The sequence below is a fragment of the Acomys minous genome (genome assembly GCF_964271855.1).
Source record: "Acomys minous genome assembly, chromosome: 16".
Classification (NCBI taxonomy): Eukaryota; Metazoa; Chordata; class Mammalia; order Rodentia; family Muridae; genus Acomys; species Acomys minous.
The window spans coordinates 97875962-97895027 of record NC_140498.1 but is presented as its reverse complement, the minus strand read 5'-3'; the positions used below and the strand labels follow the sequence as shown (position 1 = coordinate 97895027).

At 54.3% G+C, this 19066-nt stretch overlaps 1 protein-coding gene across 1 annotated transcript in view; it reads left to right on the top strand.

The window, feature by feature from the left end:
* GALNT9 (polypeptide N-acetylgalactosaminyltransferase 9) overlaps positions 1-19066 on the top strand; it is a 69531-nt gene that overhangs the window by 36257 nt on the left and 14208 nt on the right. The window contains exons 3-6 of the mRNA XM_084762811.1: positions 3513-3679; positions 5198-5372; positions 8381-8578; positions 15257-15374. Coding sequence (XP_084618937.1) covers positions 3513-3679; positions 5198-5372; positions 8381-8578; positions 15257-15374 — 658 coding nt within the window. The remainder of the gene's footprint in view (positions 1-3512; positions 3680-5197; positions 5373-8380; positions 8579-15256; positions 15375-19066) is intronic.

Sequence of the window (19066 nt, the reverse complement as noted above, 5' to 3'; positions counted from 1 at the left end):
CACCCCCTCAGCGTCACCCCCTCAGCGTCACCCCCTCAGCATCACCCCCTCAGCATCACCCCCTCAGCGTCACCCCCTCAGCGTCACCCCCTCAGTGCCACCACCTCAGCATCACCCCCTCAGCATCACCACCTCAGCGCCACCCCCTCAGCATCACCCCCTCAGTGCCACCCCCTCAGCATCACCCCCTCAGCGTCACCCCCTCAGTGCCACCACCTCAGCATCACCCCCTCAGCGTCACCCCCTCAGTGCCACCACCTCAGCATCACCCCCTCAGCATCACCACCTCAGCGCCACCCCCTCAGCATCACCCCCTCAGTGCCACCCCCTCAGCATCACCACCTCAGCGCCACCCCCTCAGCATCACCCCCTCAGTGCCACCACCTCAGCATCACCCCCTCAGCGTCACCCCCTCAGCGTCACCCCCTCAGCACCACCCCCTCAGTGCCACCACCTCAGCGTCACCCCCTCAGTGCCACCACCTCAGCGTCACCCCCTCAGCATCACCCCCTCAGCATCACCCCCTCAGCATCACCCCCTCAGCATCACCCCCTCAGCGTCACCCCCTCAGCATCACCCCCTCAGCGTCACCCCCTCAGCACCACCCCCTCAGTGCCACCCCCTCAGCATCACCCCCTCAGCATCACCCCCTCAGCATCACCCCCTCAGTGCCACCCCCTCAGCATCACCCCCCCAGTGCTACCCCCTCAGCATCACCCCCTCAGCATCACCCCCTCAGCATCACCCCCTCAGCGTCACCACCTCAGCATCACCCCCTCAGCATCACCCCCTCAGCATCACCCCCTCAGCGTCACCCCCTCAGTGCCACCCCCTCAGCATCACCCCCCCAGTGCTACCCCCTCAGCATCACCCCCTCAGCATCACCCCCTCAGCGTCACCCCCTCAGCGTCACCCCCTCAGCGCCACCCCCTCAGCATCACCCCCCCAGTGCTACCCCCTCAGCGTCACCCCCTCAGCATCACCCCCTCAGCATCACCCCCTCAGCATCACCCCCTCAGTGCCACCCCCTCAGCATCACCCCCTCAGCATCACCCCCTCAGCATCACCCCCTCAGCATCACCCCCTCAGTGCCACCCCCTCAGCATCACCCCCTCAGCATCACCCCCTCAGTGCCACCCCCTCAGCATCACCCCCTCAGTGCTGCCCCCTCAGCATCACCACCTCAGCATCACCCCCTCAGCGTCACCCCCTCAGCATCACCCCCTCAGCGTCACCCCCTCAGCATCACCCCCTCAGCGTCACCCCCTCAGCATCACCCCCTCAACGTCACCCCCCCAGTGCCACCCCCTCAGCGTCACCACCTCCATGGGCCAAGCTGCATACATCCTGAGCTGCCTGTGTGACTTTGAAGGGACAACTGCTACACATCCCCACATTAACATGGACTGCATGTGCTTAGCCGTGGAGCTTTCATCACTCAGGCAAACACTTCCTGACAAGGAGACCTAGGACCATTTATCCGTGGCGGGGAGAAACTTGGGGTGTGTGATTTCATGAGCTCGCCGAGCATGTAGATCAGAGGAAACATTAGCGGGCCTGCAGGAGCCGCAGCCGCACAAAAGGGACCCCATACCCACCTGTGGGAGGGGTGCAGCTGATTTCTGCGCCCTCCCCACACTGTGTCACTGAGCCCATCATTTACTCTTATCGTAGCTAAAATTCCTTCCTGGAGGGAAGATGCAGGATGCAAATAATGCCAGCTTCTCTCCTAATGTCCCAATGACAAACAGGCACAATTCCACCAACGTTCATTCTGGGGAGCCGGCTGGGCTCTTAACTCCTGAGCCATCTCTCCAGCCCTGGGTTGGATTTTTTTGAGATAGAGTCTTACATATCCCAGTGTCTTAGGGTTTCTGCTGCTGTGATAAAATACCGTGATAAAAGTAACTTGAGGAGGAAAGGGTTTATTTCATCTCACGCCCATCACTGAGGGAAGCAGGAGCAGGAACTCCAGCAGCGCAGGGGCCTGGAGGTGGGAACTGATGCAGAGGCTACGGAGGAGTGCTGCTCGCTGGCTTGCTCCCCATGGCTTGCTCAGCCTGTGTTGTTACAGCACTCAGGTCCATCTGGCCAGGAGCGGCACCACCCACAGCGATCTGGGTCGCCCCACGTCAACGACCAGTCCAGACAGATTTGCCTACAGCCCAGTCTTTCACCACTGCGGCTCCCTCCTCTCAGATAACTCTAGCTTGTGTCTAGTTGACATAAAACTAGCCAGCACACTCGGGTGAGCTAGAGCATGCTTTGTAGCCAAGGATGGCCTCGAATTCCTGATCCTCCTGCCTCTACGCCCTTGGTTTTTGTCTGCCACACCTTTGTGTGTTTGTGAGGTGTGTTTGCTTCTATTTGAAGCATGGCATTGTCTCCCCCACTCCATCACAAGGCTCTCTATCTCTCTGTCCCTCTCTCTGTCCTGGGTTCTAACTATGGAGCTCTGGTTCTCCCTGGTGTGTCCTTCACTCTGCACTTCCAGAGGCACAAGGCTTCCTCCTTGTGCCTTTTTTTAATTTTATTTTTTATTTTTTTAAAAATAACTATAGACAACTAATAGTCGAAACCCAGATAGCAAAATATGGAACGCTTCACGAATTTGCGTGTCATCCTTGCTCAGGGGCCACACTAATCTTCTCTGTATCATTCCAATTTTAGTATATGTGCTACCGAAGCGAGCACAATGCCTTTCACACTGCACTCTTGTGCTACTCCAAGCATTTGTTCCCAACGGCCAGGTGGCTCCTGCAAACTTCCCCTAGCTCAGCAATTTTTTAAAAATATTTTGAGCAATGTAGTATCTTTTTAAGAAAAATATTTATTTATTTATGTATACTGTGCTCTGCCTGCATGTACACCTGCACACCAAAAGAAGGCACCAGGTCTCATAGATGGCTGTGAGCCACCAGGTGGTTGCTGGGAATTGAACTCAGGACCTTTGGAAGAAAAGACAGTGCTCTTAACCTCTGAGCCATCCCCCCAGCCCCAGCAATTCTTATTAGGCAGTTGCACCAGCTGCTCTGGGCCTAATGTTACTCTCTCTCTGGATATATCTCAGATGACAGATGCTAGCTGAGCAAGACTCCACAGCCCACACAGGTTATCTAGGGTCCGTAACCTGTTCCTCCCGCTCTGAGACCATGGACACCATTGGGACTACGCTGAGGGAACCGTGTGCTGGTCCTGAGCAGCACAGCTCCTCCAATAAGTCTCCAGAGCCCCTAATCCTTTCCCCATCCGGTGGTCCCTGGAATGCCCGCCAAGCATCCTGTGGTAGGAAAGGCTTGAAGTGGGTGGCCGTAGGCTCAGCATGTGAGACGTTGCAGCTTCCAAAGGCTGTCTCTCCCCTCACGGCGTATTTCTTGGTTTCCACGGATTTCCTTGATTCTGCTTTTCTGCGGGTTTCAGGGTCTAGAACCTCCAAGTTGGCCTCTCCGTAGGGAGCCCCCCCAATCTGAGCTGCCTGCCGCGCCTCCTGATGGCCACCATACCTCCCACAGGTGCAGACAGATACTGTATTCTGAAGACCTCCCCCAGATCTCCGTGGTCTTCATCTTCGTCAATGAGGCACTTTCGGTCATCCTGCGCTCGGTGCACAGCGTGGTCAACCACACGCCCTCCCACCTCCTGAAGGAAATCATCCTAGTGGATGACAACAGTGACAATGGTGAGTGGTCACCGTGCCCTAAGGGCAGTGTGCTATGTTGAGCGCACAGCTCTGCAGCCGTGGGCCGGCTCTCCAGGTGTGTGGCTCCCTGGGGCTGCCCCAGCCAAGGCCTCCCAGCTAGGGGCCATAGAGTGGTAAGCTGTGAGGCAAGAGCCCGGGAAGGCAGCCTGCCGAGCATCCTTCCAGATGTGGCTGGCAGCGACACGTGGGGCTCTGGGCTGCGACCCTTCGCTCTGTCTCCACGTTGCTGGCATACATTTTTCTGTGCCTCTTCTTCTCAAGGCCACCAATGGGCCCCGCATTAGTTACCATATGAGCCGCTGTGAAAAAAAAAAAAAGTCAACGTGAGGAAGGGACTGTTTTGGGGAAACAAGGCAGCAGGGAGCACAAGGTAGCTGGTCACATGAACATTCAGAAAGCAGAGCAAGATGACTGGTGCTGGTGCTCGACTCGACTTCGCCTGGTTTTTTTTTTTTTTTTTTAAGTCCAGGACTCCTGCCCTTGGGTGGTGCTGCCCACAGTTAGCATGGCGTCCCTCCTCAACTAACCCAATCTGGAAACTCCCTTACTTACCATTTTCCCCATTTTCGAGTGTATGGTTCAACGATATCAAGGACATCCATGTCCGGTAGCCATCACTTTGGAACTTGGCGGAGGGCCTTTTGAGCCTCGTACCGTAGCCCAGGCTAGCCTAAGCTGATGTCAGACTCACGGAGATCCTCCTGTCTCACCTGCCTGAGTTCTGGGATCACAGGCGTAGGCCACCATATTATGGCCGATGAACTCTTTTCATCTTCCCAAACTGAAAGCGTTCTCGCAGAAACAGGCCCTACCTTCCCTCTGTGGATTCGACACCTGTATACATTTCACAGAGACAATCAGACCACTTTTATCTGTTGGTGGCCAGTGTGTGTCACAGTGCCTCCATACTGCAGCAGTACACAGTGTCCACGTGACTCCCTGGTGTGCTGGCTGCCCCCATCTCACAGGACTTCTTCCTGTGTGTAGGGCCCCGGCTGGCCACGCCCCCATCTCACAGGACTTCATCCTGTGTGTAGGGCCCCGGCTGGCCACGCCCCCATCTCACAGGACTTCATCCTGTGTGTAGGGCCCTGGCTAGCCACGCCCCCATCTCACAGGACTTCAGTGCTGTGTGTAGGGCCCTGGCTGGCCACGCCCCCATCTCACAGGACTTCATCCTGTGTGTAGGGCCCTGGCTAGCCACGCCCCCATCTCACAGGATCCTCCTTATTATTCATAGCTCAGTGGCCACTGCTGCTGCCTCCATGCCTCTATCACTTTGATCTAAATTGTTCTTATTTTCCCCTCTGCCACCTTTCCTGTCGGAGCTCCAGCGTCACAGGACTGGGGTCTTGTCCCCCCACAGTCTTTCCCAGCATGTTCGTGCTCACCCAACCCAGGGTGACTTCATTTGGGAGCAGGGCTCTCAGACAACCCCAGACGTGGCTCAGGCTCTTGCCGGCGTAGCGTGCTCACACGCATACCTTTCCCCTTCAGTGGAGCTCAAGTTCAACCTGGACCAGTATGTTCACAAAAGGTACCCAGGCCTTGTGAAGGTCGTGCGCAACAGCCGCCGGGAAGGCCTCATCCGTGCCCGGCTGCAGGGATGGAAGGTGGCCACAGCTCCCATTGTCGGCTTCTTTGATGCCCACGTGGAGTTCAACACTGGCTGGTAAGGGCTGAGGTGTGTGACCATGTGGGCATGTTGTGGGGGTTCAGATCAGAAAGCACAGAAGGCTAGGTGGCGGGGGCTTTGGAGGTTTCCAGAGATGGGCTCTGCTGGTAGCCATTTGGCATTTTCTTTTTTTTCCCTCCCTGGTTTTTTGAGACAGGATTTCTCTGTGTAGCCTTGGCTATCTGGACTCGCTTTGTAGACCAGGCTGGCCTCGAACTCACAGTGATCTGCCTGCCTCTGCCTCCCTAGTGCTGGGATTCAAGGCGTGCGCCACCATGCCCGCCTGGCATTTTCTTGATATTGTGGAAAATTCTAGATCCTACTAGTTCTTATTCAGATAAAGGCTTGGGCTCACATTAGAAGCCAAGAGGGCCTCATGGCCAGGAGGTGAAGAAGCATCCCTGTCCTGTGGCCACAGGCTAGCAGGTGTGTGAGACATCCATCCCAGGATGTCTATCTCAGGATGGATTGGGACCCTGTGGTCCCTGGTGGTGGGGACCTGGGGGCAGAGTAGGCCTGTGTAAGCCCAAGACACCCACAGAGACAGTGCCCCAGAGTCTCTGTCCTGGGTTTTCTCATGTTTGTTCAGCAAAGGATGCCTTGAGGACAGTATCTTTTGTCCAGCAAGTGACCCACACTGGGGTAGCCACGTCAGAGGCTTGGGACCGGAGCTGGCTCCGTGTCCCTCCAGCTGACCCTGGGCAAGAGCAGCAGGGAGCTTCCTGCCTCAGGAGTGGCCTCCTCTGTGACCAGGGTCCCCAGCTACTACTCTGTGTGGCTGTGCTGTACCTATGGGTGTGACTGGCAGTGACCACCTAGGCCTCCGTTTCTCATATGCAGAAGGGGCACTAGACTCCCTGCTTGTGACTCTGCTCTGGGCCTCAGGATCTCTGTGCTTGTCAAGAACACGGAGTGGTGCCTGCTATCCCATATGTACACATGTCACATGAGCAACGGGGACCACAAGCCAAGATGCCGAGACCACTTCAGGGCAAGGTGTCGTGGGCAGTAAGCAGGGAGCAGAGTAGAGCGGGGAGGAGGTGGCCTGGGATAGGACTGCCTTGGGGCCGCCACTGCGAAAGCCCCGCGCTGGCTGCTGAAGACCGCTGGGCTTTGTCTGTTGGGGCTGCGCCCCTCCGAGGCTCCAGAGAGGGTCTTGCCCTCTCACAGTTCAGTGTGTGGCTGCACCACTCCGCCTCTGCTGGCCTTCACGTGGCCTCCTGCGCCTTGCTAGAGCCCTGGTCACTGGCTCAGCCAGGAAGCCCCTGTGCCAAACCTGTCTTAGCTCGGGCCTGCAGAAGGGTGTTGGAGCCCCTCAGGGTGCACAGTGAAGGGCCCACCCAGGGGTTTGGCGGGCTGAGGGCTGCAAAGGGACTAAGTGCACAGACGTGTAGAACAATCCACTCGTGTGTGACCCCAGAGCACCTGAGGGTCCCAGAGACTGGGAGTTTCAGGATTGTCTCTGAGCTGGCTGTTGTCCAGCGTTTCCTGGTTCCCCCCGGTTTGACCTGTCAGACCTTGGATGCAGCTTCTTGTACATCTCCTGTGGGACCCTAGCTGCCTCAGCTTCCACTGGTCTGTGACTTTGTTAGCCCTGCTCAACAGGTGTTTGGCAGGCCTGGCTTCCTTCTGCGTGTCATCACCCCGTGCCCCACTCTGTGACACAACTCTTCCGTTTTCATTTTTCTGTCACCTCCTTGCATCCTGTATCATCAGTTACGTTGTCATCACCCACCCTCTCACCGGAGTCACCGCGTACTGTGGCGTGCCGCCCAACGGCTGACGCTGCCTACCGTCCGCTCCCTGAGGCACTGAGGAAAGCTGTATGTATCAGCCAGAATGCAACTTTTTTTTTAAACCTGCATAACTAACTCTCATTTTCATAATTGGAAACCCCATTATCTACGAATAGCACCCTCCTAGCGTGGACTTTGTTGCAGATCCTGCATGTTGACGAAAGTCGCATTTGCAGTGTCTCCGGTGGACTTTGTTCATTCATTCATTCATTCATTCATTCATACGCTTGTTCATCAGTGAGGAGGTCAACAGAGCTCACCCAGATGGAGGGACAAGGTTGCTGTGGCACCCTGACTCTTGACCCCTGCACCGCTGCAGCACACAGACCTCAACGCCAGATCTTAGGTGAATCCCAGATTGGATTCAGTCCTCCAAGTGGAACCTTGTCTTTGTGGTGGACAATATGTCTCAAAGGCCAGGGCTGTCACGTCCAAGATCCCGCACAGGCATCGGCTCAGCTGCTGTTACAGAGAGAATACCTGCTGTGTGGGCCCTCTGCCTTCAGAGCCTCCTGACACGCCCACCCCCATACACACTGGGCACATGCCGACAGCTGGTAAAGTGCTCTGTCGGCGTAGACTGTCCGTCCCCACACCCTGGCGTCCTCCCCCTCAGTGCCCAGAGCTCTCCACACTGGATATCATCAGGAACTGCGGAGCTCGCCCCACTCACTGCTTCCTGTTTTACACAGTGCCTTTCACCTCCCACACGTCCTCTCCTCAAGCCTCGTCATCCTCGCTCCCCCTAACCATGGCCTGTTGTGTAGGCTGTGCATTGCATACAGATATGCAAGCGCCATGAGGCATGGGTAGTTTTTCTTTTTTAATTTCATGAATGCAATCTGTTACAGTAAGTGTGGCCCACAAAAAGTCTTCAGTTGACAAATGGAATTACAGGTACAGGGATAGAGGGGAGAATAGGGTTCGGCTAAGACGTCTCTCTGTGCAGCCCCAGGGTCCTGGCTGACCCGTGAAGAACCTTCAGATGCCCCTGGGCCGAGCACTGACCGGACAAAAAGGCCCAGGCTTTGGTCAGGGCAGTGCTGCGATCCAAGTCGGCCACGACTGGGTCCTGTGCTTATCAGATGGGGCCAACCAAGCTAGATACGAGGCCCAGCTGGAGGGTCTGCACGTATGGCCAGTTCCACTCCTTCCTTGGGTTGTTGGGGGTCCTGGGAGGCTCCTGTTCATGACGAATGCCTTTCCCAGGGCTGAGCCCGCCCTGGCGAGGATTCTGGAGGACCGCCGGCGCATCATCCTGCCAGCCATCGACAACATCAAGTACAGCACGTTTGAGGTACAGCAGTACGCCAGCGCCGCCCACGGCTACAACTGGGGCCTGTGGTGCATGTACATCATCCCTCCGCGGGACTGGCTGGACCGTGGTGACGAGTCAGCACCCATTAGGTGAGCCAGTGTGGGTCAGTGTAAGGGTCGGGAGGCGCCACCAAAGGTGGCTCAGCACCAAAGGGAGGATTGTTTCCTTGAAGAAGCCCCAGCCCTGGCCCCAGATTTTAAAAATGTGCACCTCACAGGGGAAGGGACTGCCAAGACTACAGAGTAGCCATGGTCAGGGAGCCAGGACAGGGCTGCCTCAGATCCAAGCCCAGAGTGCTGGACCAGGGCAGATTAGGTTGTGGTGTGGATGTGTGAGCTTGAAAGAAGGAGAGGCGGGCTGGAGAGATGGCTCAGAGGTTAAGAGCACTGTCTGCTCTTCCAAAGGACCTGAGTTCAAGTCCCAGCAACCACATGGTGGCTCACAGCCATCTATAATGAGATCTGGTGCCCTCTGCTGGCCTGCAGGTGTACATGCAGGCAGAGCGCTGTATACATAATAAATCTTTTTTTTTTTTTAAAGAAAGACAGGAGAGGCAGAGAAAGGAAGAGAGAAAGAGAGAGAGAGAGACTAACAGAAGCAGCAATGGAGAGGCAGGGTCAAAGACAGAGAGACAGAGATAGGCTCAGTGAGAGACAGCGACTGAGACAGAAACAGAGAAGAGTGAGACAAACTGATGAGAGACGATGACAGGAGACGGAGAGACGGAGAGACAAAGAGTGAAGGTCAGAGATATATAAACAAAGGCAGAAACACAGAGAGAGAGACGGGGAGAGACACAGCGAGGAGGGGGAGGCAGAGACACAGAGACAGAAGAAGGTGGAGAGCAGGGGAGGCAGCTGTGGAGAAGCCCTGAGTGTGCAGAGAGATGGCAGCCCCTGGCTGTGGACTGTGCTCAGTGAAGACAATACTCTGATCCCGCCCTGCCCTGCAGAACAGTCTCTTTTAGTTTGAATTTGTTCCTTAGGCTTGAGGACAGGAAGTTTGAACATTTTTAAAAAATACATGACACGAGCGTTTCCTGGGATCTGGGGACCCCATTCACTCAAAAGAATTATGGGCTCTGCCCAGTAGGGGCCACAGGAGCTCATCTGTGGGAGACCCTGCCGATGGGTGTCATCCTGCTGGCCTGCGATGCCGGCCCCACTCAATCAATCTCCGTTCATCTGCCTGCGTTGTCGCTCCCATCAGGGCAGGTTCTGTAGCTTTCAGGCTCTTCCCGAGAACACCCGCCTCCCACCACACCATCTGATGAGCCCCGCGCCCCCCGGGAAATGTGTCCCTTCACATCTGGTAGCTTGCTCCGCTTTCTCCTGGGGGACGCACCTGGGTTCCAGAACTGTCTTTGGAGTGAATGAATATCTTCGGGATGCAGCTGGGCCCCCAGTGCTGTTGCCCACTGTGCCTACCTGCCCGCAGGGCTGTGTGTCCTGGTGGGACCACCTTCCTTGCCTCCTGGTGCAAATGGTGCTTTCTGGCTAAAATGCTGCAAGCAGCTGCTGCAGCACATTGGGTCTCCTGCGGCCTTCCAGACTGGCGCACAGCTTAACCCCGCAGACTGAAGAACTAGTTCGCTGAAGTGCCTTGCTCATCTCCTTTCCGCTGGCAAAGAGCTACTGCTGCTGGTAAATCCAGAACTCAGCATTGTGAGATGAAATAATTTGGCACAGAAGGGGGAAAAGAAAAGAAAACAAACAAAAAGCCACTCTCATCTCAGAGGAAATGGTTTCACAATGCGAAGGCAAAGACGCTCCCAGAGTTGGCCAAGCGCCATCTCCCCAACCCTCCCAGCACCATGATTGTTTTCTCAGAGAGGGACCAGGACACTTGGAGCTGCCTTGGCTGCATTGATTTGCTGGGCGGGGAATTTGGGCTCCCGGCTTTGTAGCAACGCCAGAGCACGGAGCTTCCCGAAGCACCAGGGCCCACAGATGGGTCCCGAGGGGCTCGTTGAAGCAGAGAGTGACAGTCTGAAAGTTATTTTTCTTCATTTGAGATTCACTTCATGATCCCAATTAGTAGCAAGATAAATGCTTTATGTGTGACATTTTAGAAACCAGAGGAAGCCAGAGGCCCAACGGCAGACATCTCCCACAGTTTGTGGCAGGCTCCGGATACCCAAGAGAGTGCGGAGTGAACATGCTGTCCTGATTGAGTCTTGCGGGATGGGGATGGTGTCACCTGGGAGCTGTTAACTCTGCCGCCAAGAGCCAGCTAACTAGTGGGGCTGACTTAGCAGATATCACATTAAAAAAGATGGGCACGTGGCTAGCCACTGGAAAGATGCTACACAGAAACCCCAGTTTGAAAAGGTGCAAAGACACCACTGTATACCCACGAGGGTGGCTAAAATGAAGATTGATAATGCTTTAAGTGGGCGAGCACACAGAACTGGCGGGTGGAAGCCACTTTGGAGAGCTGGCGTCTCCTGTAAAGACACAGAACTTCCTGTATATCCGGACGTTCTGTTCCTGGTAGGTTTTTAAAATGAATGAAAACAAAGCCCATAGAAGGCTTATAGACAAGTGCTTGCAGTGACAATTTTAAAAAATTACTCACCGTAGAAATAAATCGAAATGTTTTGTCCAGGTGAGGCCTGCCAGACATCGCCTCCCTTATGCTGGAGGGTTGGGGGTCACAGAGGAGAGGGTCCTGCCAGACTTCACTTCCCTCATCGATTCGCCCTCGGAGGTGTGTATCACACTCCTTCCCCCCCCCCCGCCCCCCGCCCCCGAGACAGGGTTTCTCTGTGTAGCCTTGGCTGTCCTAGACTTGCTTTGTAGACCAGGCTGGCCTCGAACTCACAGCGATCCACCTGCCTCTGCCTCCCCAGTGCTGGGATTAAAGGCGTGCGCCACCACACCCAGCCCTTTTTTTCCCCTTCTTTTTTATTTTATTTTATTTATTTTGTGTGTGTGTATATATCACACTCTTGGTGGTGGTGTCTCTCCTGCCTGAGAGTCTAAAGGAGAATCCAGTCAGGCACCATCTCCCTAAACTCTGGAGTACCAAGAGCAGCGAGGGTGAGGAATTTGTTGTTGCCTCCCTCCCTCTAACATACACACACAAACATACACACAGACACACACACACACAGACACACATACATATATATAAACACATACACATACACACACAAACATACACACACAAACACACATACACACAAATACACACAGACACACAGACACACATACATATATATAAACACATACACACACAAACACATAAACATACAAAACACACATACACACAAGCACACACACACATACACACACACACAGACACGCATACATATATATACACACAAATACACACACACATACATACACACACACACACACACACACACACACACACACACAGCTGAGACGCTGCCTCCCTCTCTCTAGAATATGAGGAAATGTGGGAGAGAGCCCTGTCAGGTCGCTTCCCTCACAGTGTTGGCGCAGGAGCAACAGAGGAGGAAGAACCCTGATGCTCGTCACCTCCCTCATCCTGGAGTCACACAGGGATGACTCCTGCCTGCTTTGGAGGAGTCCGATCAGGCAGCACTTACCCTGTCCTGCCTGCCGGGCGCCATGGGCCAGGCGTGGCTTCCCTCACAGCTCAGGGTGGGCACTGATTATTCCTCAAAAGCATGACCAGCAAAGCCAGCAGGGCCAGTCAGTGACCCAGCTAAGGGGGCCACCCTTGTGGAAGACAGAGTCGCCTAACCCAGTGCTGACGAGACCCTAGGGAGAGAGTGCCCTTTCCCTTCGTGGAAAGTCTGCCCTGACCTTGTCAGAACAGAGCTACCAGTGAGGTCCCCTTAGGTCTGCCCCCTCTCTGGGTAGGGAGTCGCAAAGGCATAACTTTTCTGCCTATCTCTCTGATGCTGGCCTGACCTAGGTGTCCTCTCCTGCTCTTTGGACTCTTTAGCTCTTCCTCTGATGCCCTTCCCACCACGGGCTGCTGGCTGCTTCTCTGCCTTGCCTGTGTAACTCAGATGGCAAAAGGCATGGCTCTCCCCCTCTTCTCCCTTCCCCTCCCGCTCCCCCTCCTTTTGAGGCAGGGTCTCTCGATGCCGCTCTGGCTGGGCTGGAACTTGCCACGCAGATCAAGATGGTCTTATACTCACGGAGGTCCAACTTCTGCTTCCCCAGCGCTAGGACTAGGTCATTTGCCTGCCCTGAGCTTTGTCTTGCAAAACTCTAATTAAATATTATCCTCGAGTTTTAAAAGAAGAAGAAGAAGAAGGAGACGTGACCAGCTCCTAAGGAGAAAACACCTTCCCGACACAGTCAGGCAACATCATCTCCTGTGGCCTTCTGCGAAGACCTGCAGGTCCTCCAGCAGGCTGTGCTGGGAATGAGAGATACCAGGACTTTCCCATTTTGAACACTGGTTCTGGAGTGACAGCTCAAATGTACTCACCGAAAGCCACTTGCTTCCCAGCCATTCCTTGGTGTGGCCTGACTCTTGATGCCCTGAGATACCCCTGAAATGACCAGATAGTATGCTGTGCTATGCACAAATCACTGTTTATTAAATCAACCACAGAGGCCATTTGGGCTGGCTCACCTTTTGTCCTAATGCAGAAACATCCTTGGCCTAGTGGATCCCCCAAGGCCCGGAAGTTGGGGACCTGTTGCTGTGCCTCGCTATCCTCTGAAGGCGGCAGAAGGTGTGGGGGGGGTCATCCCTATAATGATCAGGATGCACCCCCCAACCTGTGAAGGCCTCATCCCAGGCCTCGCTTGCCTCTGCTCTTCTGTGACCCCAGCAGGATTCCTCACGCGAATAGAGTCAGTGCATCTGACGCATGCGCCGTGGCGTCGTGAGTTTATGATTGTTTTGGAGCCAAGCAATAATAAAAAGTCATTACTGGCTGTAATAGCCTTGGTGGGGAGTTTGGCGCCTCTCTCCTCATCAGAAACCATCCTGGGGTTCTTATTGTTGCTAAGAAGATGAGAGACACACCTGTTGTACACTAGGGCCGTCCTTAACCAATCCAGTGCTTGCTATTAAAATTCAAAGGTGCAATTAAATTTTTGTTACTGTTAGCTTTGTGACCAAAAAGAAAAAAAGTATCGTAAAAGGACAACTGCTTTTTAATGCTACTGTGTTCTCAGATGAGTGTTTACTGCTGCCTTTCAGCCAGTGAGAACAGAATGCTTCTGTTAAATTTGGTGCAGGCCAATGCCTTTTCATTCTTTTTATCGGGAAGATTCTGACCAGCAGAAGGCTGGGGACCAAGAGGCATGAGCAGCCTCCACTGGCTTCAGCAGCAGGAGCCAGGGAAGACCACGGCAAGTCCCGAAGAGTGCCGTGGCCTGGGAGCAGGAGCCAGGGAAGACCACGGCAAGTCCCGCAGAGTACTGTGGCCTGGGAGAGACCAAGATCCAGATGCCTTGGTTCTGAGGCAAAATCTTTCATACAAAGCTTAGAAAGTCAAGGTATTTCAGTCCACGTGGATCTTGTGGTCTGCATATGGGCACTGCCTTTTTTTTTCCCCCCATCTTTTCAGTCTTTTTAAAAATTCTGGTTTAGCGTATTCCACCCTGTACCAATCCATCCACACACACAAAGTGTCGTGAAGATGGTGGCCACTCACTGTCCGCCCCTCCCTGGTCCTTTGATATTTGACACTCCACGCTACCACCTCATGGGGGTATGTATACTGAGGGACTGCTTTGCTTTGTTTCTAAGGCAGGGTTTCTCAGTGTAGCCCTGGCTGGCCTGGAACTCACTCTGTAGACCAGGCTGCCCTTGAACTCAAGAGATCCACCTGCCTCTGCCTCCTGAGTGCTGCCGCCAGGATTAAAGAAAGGCGTTCGCAGCCGCTGCCTGCCTAACACTGATGGATTTTTTTTGGTACCTAGATAATTAGCATACCCATTCATGATTTCAACAAAACGCTGAAAGGCTTTTGCTGCCATTTTTAAGTGTGTGGGTTTAAACTGAAATATTACATGGCAGTTGGCAGTCTGTTGACTACAGCTGCACAGCTGTATGCTCTGTAACTTCAGAGCTTTGTCACTCAGAGCGATGCCAATGAAGGCTCACCGAGCCGAGTAGTGTACAACTTACACAACTGAGCCACGTAGCCCTGAATCCTCGTACACCAACAGGACAAGTCGGAGGAGGAGGAAGACTAGGGAGAGATGTGTAGAAGGCGGTGTCCAAGACACTTTTACCTGATGGAGTTCTTACAACCAAAGCCAAGCTCGAGGACTCTCGTCTGGGCTGCCTGTTATGATGTATAATTATGCCATGCAGCATATCTGCTATAAGAGGGTTTATTTGGGGTAGGGGAGAAAGGAGTCAGGGCCTGGAGGAAGGCAGAGACAGATGGTTGGACAGGTACACGGACAGACTGACGGACGGAGGCAGAGCTGTGAGGGCAGAGAAGGACAGCCAGAGATCAGAGGGGCTGAGAGCGCTGTGCTGGTGGGACGGTCCTTTTATTGCCCCCCATCCCCTCCCCCCTCATCCCCCTGCACACGCCTCGTGGCACCTGGTGATGACCTTAGATGTCGCTAGGCCCCTGGGGGCAGGCCAGCAGAGTCACCTGCACAGCACTGTTCTGCCAGGGCCTAGGGCATACAAGGACATGCCCGAGGCAGCCGGGGAAATGGCTTTTCAGTATTCCCGGGGCACACTGACTTCGGTGGGGACAAGAGTCATGGGAACACTGATGGGGCAGAGAGTTAGGGCTCCAGGCCACGCCCTGGTGGCACCCTTGCTTAGTGTCTCTCCTTCCCCAGAACACCTGCCATGATCGGCTGCTCGTTCGTGGTGGACCGGGAGTACTTCGGGGACATTGGCCTGCTGGACCCAGGCATGGAGGTGTACGGCGCAGAGAACATTGAGCTGGGAATGCGGGTGAGTAGGTGCAGGGCTGGCATGCTCGCGGAGCCCAGGCTGTGTACAGGGGTGGGCCTGAGGCCTCAAGCTCCGTGGAATCTCGGAAGACCATGTTAGCCCAGCCAAGACAAAGGCGCGGCGGGAGTCCTTGCCAGCACTTTTAAAGTGAACGCTCTGCCTGTGAGCCTGTCAAAGCAGATGGAGCCCGTGTGTCTGTTAGTGCTCCAAACTGTCGTTTCCTGTGTCATGCACATTGGCTGGTGGGGTTGCCTGGGAAAAGCTCATCCTTAGAGCAGGGGGCCCAGGTGGACGCAGTCGGGGGGTTGGTGGAAATTGGTCCTCCAGCTGGCTGCACACAGCTCAACACACACCTACCACCTTGGTTACAGGGGGAAGGCAGAGCATCCACAGGAGATGCAGGTGTCTCTATGAGGGGAACGTCGGAACTGCCTACAGTAGAGGCGACAGGCAGAACTGGGCACCTTGCTGTGGAGGGTGGACCATGACCTCAAGCAGAGAGGTTGTGCAATGGAGCTTGAACAGCCTTGGGCCCTTAGGCAACCCCTGTGAGTCAGATGTGGGCACAACCGGTGCCCTGAGCCTTTGCCTCTGTATCCCCAGGGCACTGGGGCTCTTGGAACCGTCAGTAACAGATGTGCTGAACGCCCCATAGCTAGGTTTTATGGGTACAGAGGGAACAGGAGAGGATGGCGTGCCTTTCCACACCCTGGTTTCTAGGGAAGCAATGACTCTTGGAGGGGAAGACAGGATAGGACGTGAAGCAAGGGAAAGATGAGATGAGAGCAGACATTAGGGAGACACTCTAGTGAGCCACAGGAGCCTGGGCAGCAAGGCAGGATGCGGCAGGCAAGGACCGAGGCAGCCTGGGATGCTCCTAAAGTTTGTGGGCCGTACCTAAGAGATGGCAGGGTATATGCCTGGTCCGTGGAGCACCAGACTCCCAGGCTGCTGATGTCTTTTTCCTAGATGCCTCTGACTTGTAGGATGGGAGAAGCTATACAGAGAGGACAGGACATGGCTGAGAGAAGAATTGAGAAGGAGGTAAAGATGGGTAAAGCTCCTCAGGCTCTGGCTATCCTGGAAGAGGCCAGCCATTTCTGGTGGTGGGCAGCGGAGAGAGAGGTGTGTGGAAAACAGCTACCCTGCCATCTTGGCCTCGAGCATGTGGAAGGACAGAGGTGTCTCCGGGGTGTTGGGGCTGACTGTGGGTGCATCCCACAGACCCTGAAGTCCCTTCGTAGTTCAGATCCATGTAGTCCTGTCACTCAGAGAGAGAGAGAAAGAGAGAAAGAGAGAGGGAGAGAGGGAGAGAGGGAGAGAGAGAGAGAGAGAGAGAGAGAGAGAGAGAGAGAGAGAGAGAGAGCTCACCGCAGCCTTCCCCACGCCTCGGTTGGTCCATCTATGTTCTGAGCATTTTGTGAAGAAAACAGTTGTTCAGTTGCTTGTTTTATTCTAAAAACAAGAAAAAAAGTCAGGTTGGATTGGGAAGCTGGCAGTCGGGGCTTTTCCCAGGCTAGTAAGGCTTGGGGGACACAGGCCGCACGTGGCAGGCCTGTGTGAGGCTCTGGCTGCCTGGAGGACAAAAGGCAGACTGAAATGAAAGCTTGAGATCAGTGTGGTTTAATAGGGAACCCAAGGGCAGGTAAGCCATGAGCATCACAGCTGGGGGAGGAGGAGAATGAGGAAGCTAGGCAGACACAGAGGTCAGCCACGCGGAGGCAGGCATCCAGGTGTGTGTGTGTGTGTGTGTGTGTGTGTGTGTGTGTGTGTGTGCTGGGGAGGGGGAGAGGGAAGGGCTTTAGAAAGGGGAGAGCCCTGAGCCTGCATAGCAGGCTCTGACCAGCATCCCATATAAGAAGAAAGGGGATGGCTGGTAAGAACCCACAAAGGCAGGCAGACCCGGCAGAATCCACGGCTCACAGGGACAGCACTGAGGGGCTGGAAATCTGGGAAGGAATGTTATAGAAACAACAGGCCTTTTCATTGAGAAATCTCTCTTGCATACGTAGAGATGAAGGAGAGAATTTTTACCAAAGAGCATGGCCAACTGGGGCTAATGGCCAAGCACAAGTTGGCCACTAAGTAAAACTTAGGCTCATGCGGTTTACACTCAGCCTTAACTCTCTCTTAGGTCCCAGCCCCAGGTTATACTTGGAACAATTTAACCAGAGACAGGAGACTGTCTGCCACTTGGGCAGATGGGGTTCTCCATAGCAAAGATATGGCTAGAACAATTTTGATTTGTTTTGTTTTGTTTTTGTTTTTTGAGACAGAGCTTCTCTGTGTAGCCTTGGCTGTCCTGGGCTTGCTTTATAGACCAGGCTGGTCTTGAACTCACAGAGCCTCCCCGAGTGCTAGGATTAAAGGCGTGGGCCACCATGCCCAGCTCGGAAACCAGTGTTGTTCTTTTCAAATAGTTCTTATCTGGGGTCATCTGGCCCCTCTGGCAGAATTATGCTTTTTTTCAGGAAGAGACCTGGGGGCTTATGTTGGGCGAGGCCTTAACTCTGGTTGTGGCCCTGCGCTGCCCCCTTGAGCATGACAGAGGCACGTCCTTTGGGCATGAACCTGCAGGCTGGTCAATCTTGGTGAACAAATATCCTAGCATCATAAATTTATATAGCTCTAAAAGGCCTGGGGAGCATACTATTTGTCTTTGGAGTGTTTGGGGGGCAGTACCCCTTAACTAAATTTCTGCTTTGTGTGATCTTTTAGCAAATCTTTTTAGGCAAATCTTAGCAAATCCTTTATAACAGCAACTCTATTGCTTTGAGTTTCTCCTAAATCGGGAAAAGATCCTAATCTTAAAGCGAACCCACCTTCCTAGGGGCAGTCCTGACCTGCCCCACGGGATTAATTAACTCTTCGGAGCGGAGACGAGAGCATGGCTCCACCTGGAGGTGAATTTTGTTCTTTACAGAGACCTGCACCCAGGATTCAAGAGGGCGCCTACACACTGCGTGTCACACATACCACGCGTGCGTGAAACACACAGGCGAGCCTGGCATGTGTATTCCTTTATTGCTGACTGCATTTATGGGAGCCTTTATGGAAGTAGAGAGTTTCAGCAAGATAAAACAAATCAGAGAAGAAAGAAAGGAAGGAAGTGGGGCAGGGTGAGAGCGTACCTACCAAACCCCTGGGCGCTGGGCAGGAGGAAGGCCAGCACGCCTCTGAAACAGGCCTCTGCCACGAAGTCCTGCCTTCCTGCTCAGCCTAAGGCTTGGAAGGCTGAGCCCAAGATCCCCTGTTTCACGGTTAAAGACTGGAGTCTGAATTCCAAAGGGCTCTCCAGGGAGGAACTCTGCTTCTCCAGGGACCCAGAGTCCTGGGGGGAACCCCCAAACCAGGAGCCTGCAGGACAGGTCAGAGTGTGTGGGAGCCAGGCAACAGGCCTATGGAGAGAAAAGAAGGTGACCTTCCCTCCCTCCGAGGTACCCGGTTTGATTCCACCTGACACCCGTGTGGTGTGGCTTCGGGTCCCTTTAAGTGTGGGGGCAGCCCCAGGCTGAGGTGATTCATCTGAGAGAGTCCCCCCAGAGCCATCTCTAGCCTTCCCAAGTGAGAATTCTCTAAATGTTAAAGAGTAATTGGCGGAAGATGGCTTGTCCAAGAGCCATCTGCATGGTGTGGTTCTAGAAACTGCCCAAGAATGGCGTCTTGTCAGTCAGTAGCGGTCACGGGGGCTG